This window comes from Meleagris gallopavo, chromosome 14, assembly GCF_000146605.3.
Source record: "Meleagris gallopavo isolate NT-WF06-2002-E0010 breed Aviagen turkey brand Nicholas breeding stock chromosome 14, Turkey_5.1, whole genome shotgun sequence".
In the NCBI taxonomy this organism is placed as follows: domain Eukaryota; kingdom Metazoa; phylum Chordata; class Aves; order Galliformes; family Phasianidae; genus Meleagris; species Meleagris gallopavo.
The window spans coordinates 8,007,528-8,025,254 of NC_015024.2; the positions used below are offsets into that span (position 1 = coordinate 8,007,528).

General features: G+C 35.9%; 1 protein-coding gene across 1 annotated transcript; it reads left to right on the forward strand.

Moving 5' to 3' along the window:
- The first annotated feature begins 155 nt into the window (after positions 1-155).
- CCDC66 (coiled-coil domain containing 66) lies at positions 156-16,590 on the forward strand. Its single transcript, XM_031555550.1, has 17 exons — positions 156-249; positions 1,332-1,354; positions 2,702-3,119; positions 4,162-4,297; positions 4,450-4,553; positions 5,560-5,684; positions 7,383-7,514; positions 10,022-10,275; positions 10,644-10,728; positions 11,388-11,549; positions 12,351-12,498; positions 12,923-13,036; positions 13,632-14,104; positions 14,592-14,629; positions 14,813-15,093; positions 15,509-15,636; positions 16,389-16,590. Exons 2-17 carry the CDS (start codon positions 1,349-1,351, stop codon positions 16,470-16,472), a joined length of 2,688 nt encoding a protein of 895 aa, XP_031411410.1. The 5' UTR covers positions 156-249; positions 1,332-1,348; the 3' UTR covers positions 16,473-16,590.
- The last annotated feature ends 1,137 nt before the right edge of the window (positions 16,591-17,727 follow it).

The window sequence follows — 17,727 nt, forward strand, 5'->3', positions numbered from 1 at the left end:
GTGGAGCCCGTCTGGGGAGGGGGCGGGAAAGGGCCGACAGCGCGTGAGGTGAGCGGAGCGCTGCGGGCGGCGTCAGGGGAGCGCGTGCGGCGTTAGCGTGAAGTGCGGTTTGTTTAAGTGTGCAGATCTCACCGCTGCCTCTTCTCTGCACGATTCCAGTTTCTTTCTTTCTCCCATTTTGCAGAGATGGGCTGAAGCTTGAAACTGAAGTGCTGGACGGGAAGCCGAGGCTGATTTTAGCCGCTTCTGGTATTTTTTGACTATTTACCTGAAGTAACCTTTCAAGCTCTGACTGATGTAATAGGAGAATTTCTGCAATTCAGTAGCATCTTACTACCAGGGAAAAAGAAGCCCAGTAGCTCCTTGCTTGATTTACACAGAACTGTATTGTTTCACACTTACATATTTACAGTACTTCGGTAGTTGGTAGCCGAGGTTTATCATTTTCACTAAGCAGTTTATTTAGACCAGATCTCAGTGCTGCCACACTAGAAAAGACCCATCTCATTAAAGCTTAATGATGAGCTTATCTAAACTCTAGTTTTTTATTTGTGAGACATGCTTATGTACAAGCACAGAACCACTTTCCCTAATTGTTCTACAGAGGCCTATGGCACCCTGGCTTACATCAGCAATGGTGCAGCCAGCAGGGCAGGGAACTCATTGTCCCCTTTGTCAGCCGTGGTGAGGCTGCACTTTCTGCATTTAACAGAGGGCTGACCAATGAGGTATTATGGAATACTTTGAGTCGAAAAGAAATGGCAGACCACTGGAGACAAAGCCTCACAACACCTCTGGAATGGCAGTGCTCTGAAAGTGCTTTCACTTAGTTCAAATGTAGCTGGCATCGTTTGTTGGAATGTTCAGTGGCCCTGTTCTTAGCATTCTAAGAGGTATCATTGCCACTGACTCAGAGTCAGGATTTAACGCCTGCCTTTAAGAGTGGCAACTTAGCATACTCTCAAATTTTAATACTTTCATGTGAATTGTAAAATATTAATAATAAGGTGTTTTGCAGACAGTCAGAACAGTTAGCATTTCTGGTGTCTAATAGGTACTGCAAAGAAAGCACAATACTTTTCTGTACAACTGGAAATAGATGGCTCAAATATATCTAGGTAGGTTTCTATTTGTTTTCCAACATACATTTGAATTTTTATACCGAAAGAAAAAAATACACATATACTGGGCAGATTTACAGGAAGGCACTTCCCCCTTTCTTACAAGATGTCTGATGACTATAATAGCTTATGAGTTTTTTAAGATTTATTTTTCAGGAAGAAGTTGCTATTAAATACTGTTCTCATATTTTTGTCTTTGCTTCCCAAAAGATAAAGCAAAGCCTGCAATGAAGGTAAGTGAAAAAAACTACATTTCATTTAGCAGACACATTATACCATTCAGTTCGTTGGCAGATAATTTTGGGAACACATTTGAAATGTCTCAATATTTGTAATCAGTCATCTTTATGAAAAAAAAAATGGGTATTTCTCAGGAGCATTATAGCTATAAAAATAGAATCGTAGAGTATCCTCAGTTGAAAGGGACCCATAAGGATCATTGAGTCCAACTCCTGGCTCCACACAGGACTACCAAAAACCATGGTCAACCTAAGAGCATTGTCCAAATGTTTCTTGGACGCCTGCAGACTTGGAGTCTGTGACCACTGCCCTCAGAAGCTACTTCCAGTGCTTGGCCACTCTCTGGTGAACAACCTCCTCCTAATAACCAATCTGGGCTTCAAAAAGTTCAGTAAAATATTCAGCAAGTTTGAATTAGAAGTTCTGTGACAACTTCTACCATCACAAAGTGGTTCTGTTTAATTCCCCAAAAAGTTACAACAAGTGCAGGAAATCATCTCAGTTGGAACTTTCAGAGATCTTAAAGGGATGCTGGTAAAATTTATCTGAAATGTGTTTTACTGTCCACATAGTCACATAGGCTGTGCCTGTCTGAGTAAACTGGAATGCAGTGAGCTGGAGGGACAAAGTAGATAAAGGTTTCAGTATCTATGAGATAGTTACAATTATACAACAAAGACCCTGGAAAGAGTAACAGTTACAGAATGGAAAAAATCAAGGCTGAAATAACACTGGTTGTATCATCAACACTTGAAGCCATGCTTAAGAAATGCCAAAGAAAATAAAAATATTTATGAATTCTTTTGAATGTTATGCTATATAAAATTATTTTTATGTCTTCTAAATATTCAGATTTAGGTGTTGTGTTTTCCCTTAAGGTATTTCAGGACAAGGGGAAATGATTTTAAGTTGGAGGGAGGGAAGGAAGAAGGAGGGAAGATTTAGGTTGGGTGTCAGGGGGAAGTTCTTTACTATGAGAGTGGGGAGCTGCTGGAACAGGCTGCCCAAAGAGGTTGTGATTGCCCTGTCCCCAGAGGTGTTCAAGGCCAGGTTGGATGAGGCCCTGTTCAGCCTGGTCTAGTACTCAATGTGGAGGTTGGTGGCCCTGCCTGTGGCAGGGGGGTTGGAGATTTATGATCCAACCTGGGCCATTCTGTGATTTCTAGTACTCATGAAGATACTTTACTGTTTTCTTATGGAGTTAGATTCTATTGAAGAAGAAAAGAAAGACTGTTACCTGTTGCTCAAGTCCTGTTTTTGTTTGTTACTTATGAGAATTTCTTTCCTTACTGTAATATATGCTGAATTATTTTTTTTATTATTTTTTTTTTTTTTAACAGATGGGAAATAAAGCCAGAGTGTCTAAACAGACTTTGAGAATAAGGCATACTGGGCATATGCTGAGGTCAACACAAAACGCTTGCATCAATCAGGAAAACTTAGCAAAATCAAGGAGTGGATCGAGCTTATCAATGTCAAAAGGTGAAAGAGTGCAAGTAACTAAACCTTCCTCGCTTGAAGCCACAACTAAAGATCACTCTTTGATTTTCCAAAGAGATACCACAAACAGGAAGCCCAATTCTGAGAATCTTAGTGTTCAAGAAAGTAAACACGAACATCAAAATACACATATATCAGCTGAAGATCTAAGAAGTTTGGTGTGTTTAACACAAGAACAGCTTCAGCAGATTTTGATGATTGTAAAAGGAGAAACTAGGCATATATCTGAGAATCCCAGTGAAAAGCAAGAGGAAACAGGTAAGTTACAGTCCAGTGAAGTTTTCATACAGTTAACTGATGCTAGTTTCATGGAAACAAAGCAAAACGTGAGGCTTAATTGTGAGTTGAATTCATAATTCATATTTATTTGCAGACAGAGACACTACTCTCTAATGGTTTCAAGACCAATACTGCTTGCTACTACAGATGTGAAATTGCCTGTGTTTAATTTTAACCATAAGAACTAGAAATGGTTTGATAATATTCTAGTACTTTGCAGACTAAAAAAGCAAGCAACTCTTGTCAACGTTTCATACTAAAACTGGGGCAAAAAAAATAGTGGAAGGTCACTGAATCATTAACCTCAGAATTTTGAGAACAAAACCAGAATCTGAGCAACCTGCTTGAGCTGTAGATGTCCAATTCATTGCAGGGGAGTTGGAATAGATGATCTTTAAATGGCCCCTTCCAAATCAAATGATTCCACGATTCTGTGGAAATAACTGTCATCACCACACTCACAAAGCCTCAGAAATGCAGGCTTCTCTGGTTGATCGAAGAGTTCAGATATCGCTGTGCATCTCAAGAGCAGTCTTGAGATTTTCTTCTGACCCCAAGATGTACATGCATCTTTCTGCTTAACTGTAATACTACTACTGAGTAGTGTTCATTCTGTAGTTCTTATGCTGACAAGCATGACAACTATTATGTATCTTCCTGTATCATTACTCTTATTTTTGGACCCATGGAAGAGGTCAACTCTGTCACCACAAATATGGCACATTGAAAGTAAGTAGAGTACAAATATCTGAGCTCCCTGGCAATTGTGTTTACTGTAAGTCTAGCATTCTAAGAATACCTTTGAAGTTGTAACTTGCATGCCTCAGCTGTACAAGCAGGGCAGAAAACAGGTTTGTTAGATAGTTGTGAATTTGCAAGTCTCCTCTGTTCCTTAAGTCGTAAGTATTGAAGAATGTTTAGTGGGCACATATTTTTTATTTCCTTGTGTGTGTGTATATGCATATATGTATAAATGTGCAAATATATATATATTTAGGCATGTATATGTATTCTACTACAGGCACTAGTAAGGCGTCAGAGGAAACCATTGTAGCATTGCTCCAAAACAATTGTGAAATGCCATCTGTTCCAGATGAGGCTAACTCTAATTCAAGCAGGAAAGAAGAGTCATATCCACAACCAAGAGAGAAAGTTATGTACGTAAATCTGTGTTATTGTTCATAAAAATTTTCTCCCATAATGAACTGTAGTTCTTAATCACAGTAAGAATTGATGTAAATACTAATCAAAAAGTTATGTTTAAAATCAACAGATTTTCAAGTAATTTTTTTCTCTCCCTCACCTATAGAAAGGAGTCCTGGAAACCCGCTGACATGTTTAGTACCTTGGGTGAAAGAGAAGGAGAGAAAGCCTTATTAGAATCAAAAAAGAGCCAATGGAAGAAGGAATTAGGTACTTACCATACACACAATTTATATTTTTATGAATTTATGACACTAAAGATGCCAACAAACTTTGCATTACTTATGCTTCTGTAATTTTACTTGTATCAGCACAATTGCTACAGATTTGGAAGTTATCTGCTGTAAATCTCTAGAATAGATCAATTCCCAAACATCAAAAAAAGAAAATCTACAAAAAGAAAATCTATAACTTCTTGCAAAAAAATACTGCAAGTATTTTTATATAAGAATATATTTTTATATTCTTTTAAATAAGAAATATTTTCCCAAATAGGGTTGTGGGGTTTTTGTTTTTTGTTGTTTTTTTTAATGCTTCATATTGTAGGAGTTGTTGACTCCTTTTGGTTTGGTCACCCCTTCACTCCTTGATGGCCATTATCCTTAACAAATTACTTTGTTTCTTTTAAGGGAAAAGTGTCAGCTGGTCTACAGGGATGACTGAATACAAATTGCAGTTTGACTTTGAAACAGTTTGCAGCCCTGTCCCATCACCAGCCACAGGGAATCACTGTAGAAAGTTAAAACTGTTTAAGACAGTGCTGAAGACTCCATGACAAATGAAGCTATTTATGATTGATATACAGGACTGTTTTTTCCTACAACCTGTATGTAGATGTTCTGATTACAGGGTTTGATGTTTGCAGTGTCCATTGGTTTGGTAATATTAGCATATTCTAATCTCATTAGTTTTAACAAAGTGGAGATAATTGATATGCTGTGTTTCTCCTTGATTGTTGTTAAGCCTTCAGGGTTTTGTAGTCTTCTCAGAGAAATTACCCTGTTGCCCCTACACCTCTAGACAGAGACTCAGCGGTCGTCCTCTTAAGAGCAAAGTCATGTTTGAACTGCTAGGTCACACAGTGGTGACAATCTTGTAGTCCATTTTACAATCAGAATGGTAGGGATGACATTTATTTTAATAAATGCATCTACATGTCTGTACTAGGAATTTTCACTCAAGTTTTGTGCTTTTTCCCCCGCTTCCTTTCCTGAAGATGAACAGGTAGCACTGAAGAAGAAACTGAAAGAAACTTTGGAAGGAGATGTGGTTTATTTAGGGGCAAAATCTGGAAATGATAGAAATCGTACCGAAAAAATGGAAACAGTTGACCCAGATAAGGTAAGGCTATCTATAAACACTGAAAAGCACACAGTTTTGACAGCACTGTCACAGAATTCTTGAGCTCTTAATTCATACAAGATTTTCTTTTCTGTACAGATCCTATGTTAACTGGAAGCAGAATCAAATTTCAGTGGTTAGTTTAAACTCTTTGATGGCATGATGTGATGCAGCTCCCTGTATCAAACTTAGCTTTTGCTCCAATTTTAGTTTTATCAGTTATGTGAAGTATCACTACCAACCTCTTCCTTTCCTTGCATGTTGATTACTATGAGGTATGAATCTTTTCCAATTATGATTTGAGGCATAATCAAGTGGCTATATAATAATAAGTATATAATTATTTACATTGTTCATTAGCTCTCTACTATACCTAATTGCTTACATAATATTAAGCATAGCATTTTTATTTTAACTTGCCTTTCAAGTTGTAAGGTGTAACTCTGAAAATGGCATGTCAGATAAAACATGACTTTGAGGAGGCTGCTGTCAAACAGGTGGTTTTTATCCACTGTCAGTTGTTACAGTAAAAATAAATGGCATCTTTTGGTATAACTCAGTATTCCTAGAAAAAAAAATTATCACCCTGCCCCAAAAGACTTTGTTTCCTTGCACATAAGTAAAAACTATTGCATATGACATGTTTAATTACAGGTTTTTACTGATGTTCTAATGGGTAGCAGCTTCTAGAAAATTGGTTTATTTGTTTTGTATACATTAAAGGCTATTTAATTCAAAACAAAAAGAAAACAAAAAACTAAATAAATCAAGACTTAAGTAAGTGGTCTCTTTATTTGCAGACACTGTTCTCGGCTCACCAGTTGTCAGTTGCATAGCATTTGTTTTAGGAGTAAGATTTTAACTTGCACGCAGTTGTGGGTTGTTGTTTGTTTTTTTCCTTATCTATTGATAACAGATATATAGCTTCAGTAGTTCTTTTAGACCAAAATAATTCAGTAGATCATTGTGCTCTATCTAGAGCATTGTGTCTGAATGAATGCCTATCAAAATATGGGCAGTTTGAAGACTTGAGTATAGTTAAAGGCTGATGTGAAGAACACTACTTGGTGTTAACAATTTTTATTTAGCTTTTAGGCATATGTTAAAGAAATAGATAAGTGGGAACATATCAAAAACAGAACCACAGGAAAAAAAAGTTTTGGTGCAAAAAAGCTTAAGAAATTGGGTTTGAAAAGACACTGACAGAATGTTTTTTGTCAGATAGCATTGAAAATTCTCAGTGTCACTGGAGTATCAGTTTGTTAAATTATATGGATATCCATTAATAAGTCAGATGACTGAAGATGCTGTGTAGAATTTACTTGTGTCAGATTAGTGATCTAATGATTATGGGGCTGAATGTACCTGAAACGCAGACTGAGCAGTGCTCTATAGCAATAAGGAAGAAGGATTTTTGTTCATGATTGTCACATTGTTTGGAGCAAGAGGCTGATGGTTCAAGTTAGAATAAGGTTCAGTGACTGGCTTATTTAGCATCTTTCTAACAATTGAAGCATTTTTAAGGAACAGTCAAACACTTAGTACAGTTACAAGCTTATATTCATTGTTTGTGCAAGAGAACAGCCTAATTCTGCCAAGTAACTGAAGACACAGTTTCCTGACACATCTTTGTTATGTGGCTAGACAACATAGTGAATTTTGGCTACAAGTAATAGACAAACATATATCTTATTACAGGAAGCTGTGCTACAGGAGCGACCTTTGAGTGCTTTGAAGCATGAGCAACAGAAGAAGTGGCTTGAAGAGCTGGACAAACAGAAGGAAGAAGCTAAGCTACGAAAAATAGAAGAAAAAATGAATTTATCAAAGGTATATGTGGCTCAGAGAGACTTCTTGGAATAAGAAAAACTTGCTGTTTCAATTTTTGTTCCAAGAAATAAAAAATGAAGCCTTAGGCTTAAGAACTAGTTACAAAGACATAATGAAATGTAGTATGTCCAGTTATTCATCATAAGATCACAGGACAGTCTAACTGAACCCTCAGGCAGTAGGTGTTACAATATTTGCCTGGCAGAGGACAACATGCCTAGTTTGGTGTGTTAAAGTACTTGCTGTGGAGATGAAAATAGTGGTATTATTATAATCCCCTGCCCACATAATCCCAATGGTTTGAAAGGACCAGGGGTTGTAAGGTCTTGCAGAGACACTAGTGAGACACCTTGTAAAAAATAAATTTCCTGTAAGTTACTGAAGGAGATGAGAAGAAATTGTTAAGAGACATGCACTGTGCATCACAGAGGTATTCAGATCCTGTTTCTGGAAATAGTATTTTGATATGTGCTTCTGAAGCTTTTTAAACAATTGTTCACCCAGAAAGGTTTGAAGAAAACAGCCCTACCTTTTGTAACCTTCAGTTTTTCCAGGTTGTTGAATGTAGATCTTTTACACTGGATCTCAAAGGAATCCTGCCCATATAATTTGCAGTTCAGTTAAGTGAAGAGACTTCTAATACTGTCACTATTGGCTGATCTGGGCAATATATCTCATACCCCTTCAGATTCTTATTATGGAAGAGTGACATACTTCCTTTACTCTGTTACTATTTCTACCTTATTTCTGATTTTAAGGTTGGTGAAGTATTCTACATTCTTATACAGACTGACACAGTCTTCTAAAGTCTCTTCATCTGTCTCTTGAAATGAAGAAACACTCAGCAAGACTGTAATGTTGTTAGAACCCTGATTTCCAAATTACTGTACAAAGGTTTAAGCCAGGGTTGTATCTGTTACCACATATGATAAATGTTCGCCATACTCCATGTTATCAGTTAGCAAGAATCTCCATTACCACAACTCACCTCATAGGAGCGTTTGTAATCTGTGGCCTTCTTTATCAGTACATTATAGTTTTTACTCTAAGCTGAAGCATTTATTACAGCAGTCACACAATTCCTATACAGAAAAGCATTATCTCAATTCTATGGCTCACAGTAATAGAAGCTTCCTACCTATCCTCTAAAAAAAAATAATAAATAATAATAATAATAATAATACACAAACCCCCAAAACCAAATGAACCAAACAAACAAAACAAACCAACCCCACCTTGTTGCTAAGGTCAGTTACACACTTACAGCATAAATCTTCTCCTTTCTTGAGCCCCTGAGGGAACTGAATTTCTTTTGCAAATGGGACATTTTGTAGCTCTGAAGGTAACGCAGCTGTAAAAGATTCCTGCGTTAGGTGCCATGTTTTTTATTTGATGGGTGTGGCACAAGGAGATGGCTGCAGTTACCAACTTGACAGTAATCTACTTCTAGCCTCTTGAAAGAAAACTGCATGTCCTTAATCTTTTTTCTTCGTCTTCCTGTTTGCATCTCATGTTACAATCTGAACCTTTCTGTACTACAGACTTACATAACGCAGTTATCTTAACTTCTCTGATATGTTTACACATCAAGATGTTTAAAGGGAAGGCAAGATTTACTTAGGGAATGGGAGAAAGATTCATTTGGATGCTTATTAAGATTATGCTATTGCTTCTTTTAAAATAGGAATAAAATTTCTCTTCAAGAAAGGATTTTTTCTGGTTTAAAGAATGTACTCCTGCAAAGCTTTAAATAGAGTATGTTAATTTGCATTCTGCCAAAAGGAAATCTTGAAGTAGCCATCTTACAGTCCTCTCAGACAAACAATTATATTATTCAGAAGAAAAAATGTTCTCAGTACCTACAGCAAAAACAAAGGTGCTTTATGTAAAATGTCCAGCTGCAAAAATGGAGCTGTAAAGATAAGGCCGTGTGATATGGAAGGGAGTCTTAAACAGTCACCTCTACAGAAGTTTCAGCTTAGGCTTTGTTAGGATTGGATTCTTAAAAGAATGAAAGAGATTCTGGAAGAGTGTTTATTTTATAATAGGCCTGTCTGACTGAAAATAAGGAGGTATAAAGTAGTATCTCTACCCGAAGCACAGTAATGCTGCTGCTGTCCGTGTTTGAAGTGGTGTGGGTAAATGTGAGTGAGAATAAAACCTGTTCATGTTATTAACTTATTCTTTGACTTTTTTTTTTAACTTTTTTTTTCCTCCACTTTCTACTTTCTAGTTTGTTTGTTTTTGCTGAAAATATATTAGAAGCACTTTACTGCTGACCAACTGTATTGATCCACAGTATAATTTCTGCTCCAATTTGCATTTTAAGCAACAGAAATACTTTGGTTTTCCACCTAAGGAATGAATTGTTCTGTGTGGTCTAACTCCATAACAAAGATTTTCAACTGTTGGTGTTGTACGAGATGTGTTATCTCTTTTGTTAACCGTGCCTTCTAGAAAATGTAATTGAGCACATTTCCGTTTTTTGTTGCTTCATATTTATTTAGGCTGAAGAGCATGACAGATGGGCAATGCATTTTGATTCTTTAAAGAACCACCTTAATACTAACGCACAACACCCCTTAAATGGAATGTACAAAAAGCAGCCTGAAAGTCTTTGCCTGTCACCTGACCCTAAGGAGCTGACTGCTTTTGTTCACCCTTTCTCACCTGCAGCTTTAGGCAACTTCATGCCCTCAAAAGTGGAAAATGCAGAAAAAGGTGCTAAAAACAGTGCTTTGGATCACAGTCAGAAAACCAGGTGAGTGAACTTTGTAAGGACAATCATCTTCCCATCCAGTTCACTTCTGGTACCCCCTAGAAATTAAATAAATATTTGAGTAAGATGCCTCAAATCTGATCTTTGGATCTTATTCATTTCTGCTTTTTTCAGGATTGCATGTGGTTTCATTTCTGAAATATGCACATGCTTCTGTTGTTCATTAATAAAATTTACTGCGAGTAACCTTATTTTTTTTCCTTAATATAACAAATTCTATAAATTTAATAATTAATACAATGCAGTTTCATTAATATGAAAAAATTACTTGTAATCTGAGAATTCTAATTAAAGAAGGTATTTGGATTTATTCTTTATGATAAGAAAGCCACATACATGTTTCTTTGTAGTTTCCTTCGTTCAATGACAGCTCTCCTGGATCCTGCACAGATTGAAGAGAGAGACAGACGGCGGCAGAAGCAGTTGGAACATCAGGTGGGTTTCTGTTTTAAGGTCTAGAGCTATTTTAATGAGAAGAATGGAAGAAAAGTGAATAAAGCATGATAATTTAATAACAGTGAGGCAGTTGAGACAACACTTAGACTTCAGATTACACCTACACGTGTTTAATAGCATTCCTCTCAGCCTCTATGTTTTTTTAATATTTATATTCATTGATTGTATTTCTGTTACTGAATTCTTGGCTCAAAATGATGCAGTGTAGCCTTTAGAACTCCAGTAAGGTTTGTGTGTACTTTTTTTCAGTCTTTGCTACTATCAGGAGGGCTGATACTTACATACACCCGTTCTGTGAACTTCACAATGAAAACATAAAAAGAGACTTTTGTTTATCTCTGAGTATTTTGTCTTCAGACTGCTTTGCTGGGCTGATGGTTGTAAAAAACAATGGGAAGGCAATTAGCCATGTTTTGAGAAATTGTTAGTAAAAAAGCATTGGAAGTACTTTCTAGTTAATAGCATGATCTGTTAGACAGCTATTTTCCCTACTACTGTCACGTATATGAATAAACTGTCCTCATTTTTTTTTATCTTTCCTTCAAGTATCATGGATGCACACAGAAGAATACAAGTAACTAGCTTCTAATTCCTTTGTTTTCATACCTTTTAATTCTACTTTCTTATGATACCATTAGAAAGCAATAATGGCTCAGGTGGAAGAAAAGCGGAAGAAGAAACAACTGGAAGAAGAGAAGAGAAAATTGGAGGAACAAGAGGAAGAACAGCGCCTAGCACGAGAAAAAGAACTGATGCAGAAACAGTTTGAAGAAGATCTGCTTAAACAAAAACAAAAGGAGGTGGGTTTTTGTGTTTTGCTTAGTGCAGAGGGGTGGAAATCTTTTACTGACTTCTCTGTATGTAGTGAAGTTAAATATTGCAGGTAATGGGAAGACCTATGAGGTAATCTGTTTTGAAGTAGTACTCTGGTATGGTTTTTTAAGTTCATTGAAAACTAACAGTGTATATTTTGAAAAAGAATTTTGCCTCATGTCTATTAAAATGACCGTAATTGCTCTAATATATGGAAAGAAACTCCTTCAGAGCTTCAAATTGGTAGTCAGACTTCCAGATCATTGTCTGCAATAATACTGTTTCACTGAAGAAAACAATTGTTTCCCTTCAAAATGATGCTGCCTCCTCATTTTGAAAACTACCTGACATTTTGATATTTGAAATCAAGATCTGCTTCCTCATTTAATACAGTACCATACAAGTTTAAGGCAAGTTTCTTTTTCTGGACAGGCCTTTCAGGAAAGTGAATGGATAAGAACTGGCAAAAATGCAGGTGTACTTTCAATTAAAGCAGAAATATGCATTTTAAAGTGCAAATTTTAAATACAAAAAATACACATTTAGTTCTTTCAGGGTAGGATTGAATAGCTTCATTCGTACAGCAGAGCTTCTGACTTGATCATTTAAAAGTTACATGTTAGGTATTGCATCCAACTCAGCTAGTTTTTGGTTTGTTTCTTTTTGTTTAAGATACTTTACTCAAAGCAAGAAAATATTTTGACATTATTTATATAAACATTTGGGATTATGTGGAGATTAAATAATCATTCTCAAAATAAATTCCTACGTTTACTTTTTTTTTTAAGGAACTTGTGATTCTGAAAACAAATGAGCTGTATCAGACGATGCAGAAAGCTCAAGAATTAGCACAGAGATTAAAACAGGAACAGCGCATCCAAGATTTGGCTCAGAGAGGACATGACATTTCAAAACTTAAGAAGAATCTTGGGGGGGGTAAGTACTGCCATTTTGCTGTTCAGTTTGCCTATTCCTTTGGTGTTTGTGTGCAAATTGTGAGTGGGGTTTTTGTAATAGGCCTGAAATTGCTCCTTTGCTTCAGAAACCAAATTTAATTTCAGCTTATTTAAAGAATCTTTTCAATAATATCAGTGTTCTAATACCATGAATACCATATCTTAGTAAATGCTGCGTTACATAAAAGAAGAAATACAAGGCTGTTATTAGGAGTGCATGTGGAATATTCAGACCTACAAAGGATTGGCTTGATTTTCAGTGAAACAGGCAGTATTTTAGGATCTGAATCATAATTCTCAATCTTTTGCATTGAGCTGTAAGCTAGAACAGTCTGATAACATGACAGCATAGTTTAAATAGAATATATGCTGTTACATGAAACAAATTTTTTGATTGTTTTCAGGTGGCAGTGAATTTGAAAACTGTAATACTGATGCTTCACGTCAAAGTCATAATTTCTCTGCTGACATTAACATTGATCAGCAGACTTCTTGGAAAGATACTGCTGTACAGACAGGTAAGTAGTCCTTCAGTTTAGTCACCCTGTACCTTACAGACAGACAGCAGGACAGCTAATGTGTGTAACTGTGCAACAGGGCCAAATCGTTGTCATTCAAAATGGTATAAAACTAAAAATAAATGCTTGGACAGACGCAGGCTACTGAAAATATAATAATATATTACTGTATTTTTTTAAATCAATTGTATGTCTTTATTGGTACCTGCCTATTACAAATTCAGATCAGCCTCTGATCTGAAGTACAGTGTTGGCTTACAGTCACGGCCATAAGCCATGCAGGATTAAATTTATTAAGGAATTGAAGCATATGTTGTTGTAGTCTTCAGGCTTATATCACATGCACTGGTATTGAGCTGGAATGGGTTCTTAATGAATCCTTAAAGAAACACTGTCAATAATCCTGCAATAGGTATACTACACCCATTAGAAAATGAAAGCTTATATTCAAATATTTAGAAAAGCTTTTTACAATTGTTGCTACTTACCCAGACAGAATCTTCTTCTCACTTGAAAAGTGAAAGCTTTTTTATTTCTATTTGTTTAGGCCAAATGTTCGAATAGTTTACTCTTAGATCTAATTTACTTTTTTTAGATGACTATACTACTTCAGCATGCACTGATACAGCTGAGGAAAGAACTTCATGTTGCGGGTCACCGGATATTTCCATAGAATATAAAGAAACCTCTAACAGCAAAAAATACCAGAAAGAAATGCAGTATACAGATAAAAACAGAATTTCAGGACAAGAGAATGGTGACATCCATAGTGAGCTGTATGAACAATATGCAAGAAAAGAAAGACAAGTTAAAGCTTCAGAAAAACCTGGCAAAAGACCTGACTGGAATATAAACAAGCCTGAGAAAAGATACATTCCAGCATCAGAAAGATACCCCAAACCACTGCAAAAACAAAGGGAAGAAAATAAAGTAAGACGACAAATGGAGCTGCTTCAGTTGGTAGAAAGAAATACCCCTGGGAATCTCTACCAAAAAAAGAGTTGTTGTTCAGATAGGTCTCCTTCACCTCATGAAGAACTGAAGAATAAGGGACATAGAATCAGAAAGGTAACTATTTTTTCTCTAAGAACAATGATTAATATCTTTTTTAAGATTTATTTCACTCAGCTCTGCTTGGATATAATTCAAGTTCTGAGAATTTTCCTACTACCTCCTCTTTGTGTGAAGAACAGTATTACAGCAGTTTTGTTCAGCGTGGTTGGAGCTTTCAGTATTAGTTCAATCTTCTGAAGTGTATATTTGCTTTATTGATAATCATTATAGACTTATTAAGAAAAAGTGTATACAATTTCTGCTTGTGCCTTGAGCTGCCATAGACGTAGAGAAGTAGAATAAGTTCTTCTATTATTAGTTTAACTGAGTTCATAGATACTACAAGTCTCTTTAATGCACGTCTTTGATAATATCTGTCTCCTGTGAGAGCTCAGATCATACAGTCCTTTCAGAATTTCAGAACAAACTTTTGTAATATGAGCATTTAATATAAGCATCAAGTTTTGTACTCATGCTTTTGCCTTCTTTGTTTTTTTCCTAGGAAGAACAACTCCGTAAGAATCATTTGAATGAAGAAAGGTATGTCAATATTCTGTATTAATGCATTCATAGTGAAATATGTACATTTTTCCTTCCTGATTTTTAATCTTTTCTATGAACTTAAATTCATCCAGTTGGCCACTGTAGTGCAGAATGTTTTCTCTCCACTGTTTATCAAACTTTTGTGGATGCTTTTATATTAACTGGAATTGTTTCATACAGATCTGACTCACTACCTGTTCCAGCAGTTAAGAACAGATTACAAGCACAACAAAAACAGATATGCAGCAGGAAATTGGAAGTATATAACAATAGTAGAAGAGAGAAAAATACCAAGGCAGATATACAGCAGAAGAGCTTCCCTCCTGCGGTTCCGGAAGCTGGAAGACCTCCTTCTTCACAGTTCATTCCGTATGTTCGAACAAACGAAGTGTATTACCTCGATCCAGATGCACCAGTGACCAGACCTTCAACACACGACCCACAGTATCGACAGTTTAATGGTACTGCAATGTATTGTGATCTGATTCGTGCAGGAGAGATGTTGCAGCACTTCAGTTCAAAGTTATGCATTTTGTTCCATTTGCTATTTGCTTTTACTGAATTTTGCAATAACCTATATTTGTCAGAGCACTGTACAGAAAGCCTGTGCAACCAAAACACAAATTCATGAAAGAAAAAAAAACATTTTTAATTCTTTTATCTGGGTTTTTTGTCTAGTGAAATATAATTGCACTTCTCTGGTATTACTACATACAGCTTTTGGTTTCAGGAATCTAAGCAGTATTTGACTTAGTGATCATAATAAAATAGCAACCCAAACTTGATTTCTACAAGTTGTGAAAGTCTACTACTACAAATTTTGAACAAATTTATAAGCGTATTGTTTACTAATTTCATATATGTATTTATTTTTAGATTCTTACCAAGTGCCACGACAGATTTTTAGCTCTGATCACACTAGAGATCCTCTTCTAAATCCTGATGTAGTTAAAATCAGAGAGAGACAACAAGCAATTCTAAAAGGACTGTCAGAACTACGGCAGGTAAGTGAAAAGTCATTGCATAAGCATGTATGTGCATACATACTAAGGTCAAAATGAATATTGCAAACTAGTACATAGTCACAAACTATATAGTCTTTAACTACATACTACATACTACAAACTACATAGTCTTTAAGCCATTTTTTTCCCATCATGTATGATTGGACCCTGACCTCTACCTTTATTTCTCTGCATTAATTTTGCTTTAGTAATGCATTGCTTCCACCTTTGGACTCTTCACAGTCTCTCTTTAAGGAGTCTTTGGTCATTAGATTAGCTATGAAACAGTGGAGAATTTTAGAAAACTTGAAACCAGGGGAATGGCTTTGTTAGTCTAACTATGAATGCCTGGAGGCTTACTCATACATAGCTGTTATGTGCTACATATCATGCAGTTGCAACTGTTTTTACTTCAGGGTTTCTTCATTTTCTAGTACCTGTGAGAGCCATTAACAAAGCAGGAAAGTTTTAGCTTTTGTGTATAAATATGCAGCAGCACATCCTGATACTTGTGACGCTGTTCTAGATCAGACAGTAATGCTGCCTTAGAACATATCTAATGTTAGCACTGTAAGCCAGTACCTGCCAACCCAAATTCCCTCCCTTCTGAACAGATTGTGTTGTCCTGCTTGAAGCTGTGCATTTAGAAAGCAATGCATCTTAACAAATTGTTTTAAAGTAAAAAGCAGTGGCATGTTATTAGTTCAAACTGCTTGAAGGAAGCATTCACATTGCAATTGCATTCATTTCAGGGCCTCCTGCAGAAGCAAAAGGAGTTGGAGTCAGATCTAATTCCTGTTAAAGCTCAAGAAGAGAACTTTATTTCACCATTTTGAAAGGTACTTAAGACTGTACTGAATTATTTAAATGTAGCAGCACAGCATTTTGCTACTGTAATTGTGAACTACCTATATTATTTTTATTAAATAAATTATTATGCAATTTTTGATAGGATTACAGGGTCACATTACTTTTCAGAATGAAAATAAATTTAACTACATTTTCAGAATGGTCCTTGTGCTGCCTAAACATGCATTTAGTATAGACACCAAAAGACTGTAAAAAAATTGCTACATGGATTTTTGTGGTATTGTGCTTTCTTTTTTTTTTATAAATAAAGTTTATGATTCATTGTTAATGGCTTTAAGAGAGGGGGTAGATATTTTTAAATATAGGAAACTGATTGTACCTCATTATTCATTATATTATCATTGTTATTATATTTATTATTTACCACTGCAGAAATGCTGTCTCCCACCCCAACTGTGAAAGAGGATAGTGACATTTAATATGGTATTGGACTGAGTCCATGACAGCAGAATTCAGTTTAAAGAAGTCAACTTAAAAACAAAGGTCTGAACAGCTTAGCATTCAATGCTTCCTGCTGGAATTAAACAATAGATTGATTTCCTTTTGGGCTTCAAGATACAGGATAATTTGAGGTGGAAGTATTTTTCTTCTAGAGATTCTGCAGAAGGTGCCTAATCTGAATTCAATTTAATTGAGATATGTGATAAAATACTACAAAACCTCCAAACTGAGGTTTTTTCCAGCAGCAACTGTTCTAAGAAATAAACAGAATATGAAAGGTATATTACCAGCAGCAGCTAAGGGAATGAAAGCAGACTCTGTCCTCTTGCATGCCAAGTCCCATACTAGGTGAGCCCACACTTGATGATGGACTTGGTAGAATGGTCTTTCACAAAGTCCATCCCCAGTTTGTTGATAAAGAGATAAGAGTACTTACCATGTAAGTGCTAAGGGGCAGTGATAAAAGCTATACCAGTCTTGCCATGGTGGTTTGTCCTTAATTTAAAGAAGTGAATCAAACAAGCATTCATACCCAAGAGTGAATGGCATTTTCTTTGTTTTTAAAGCCTATAATTTTTAACCAATTCTATATATTCCAACTAACTTTGAGTTTACAGCTATGTAGTTTCAAACATTATTACCCATTTCTAAACCACCCATCATTCAAACACTAAGATCAAATTACAAAACAGCAAAGAAATATGACTTTAGACAACTTGAAAACAAGAACAGTAAACATAAAAGTCAGCACATTAGCATATGTAAAAACACGAATAGTAA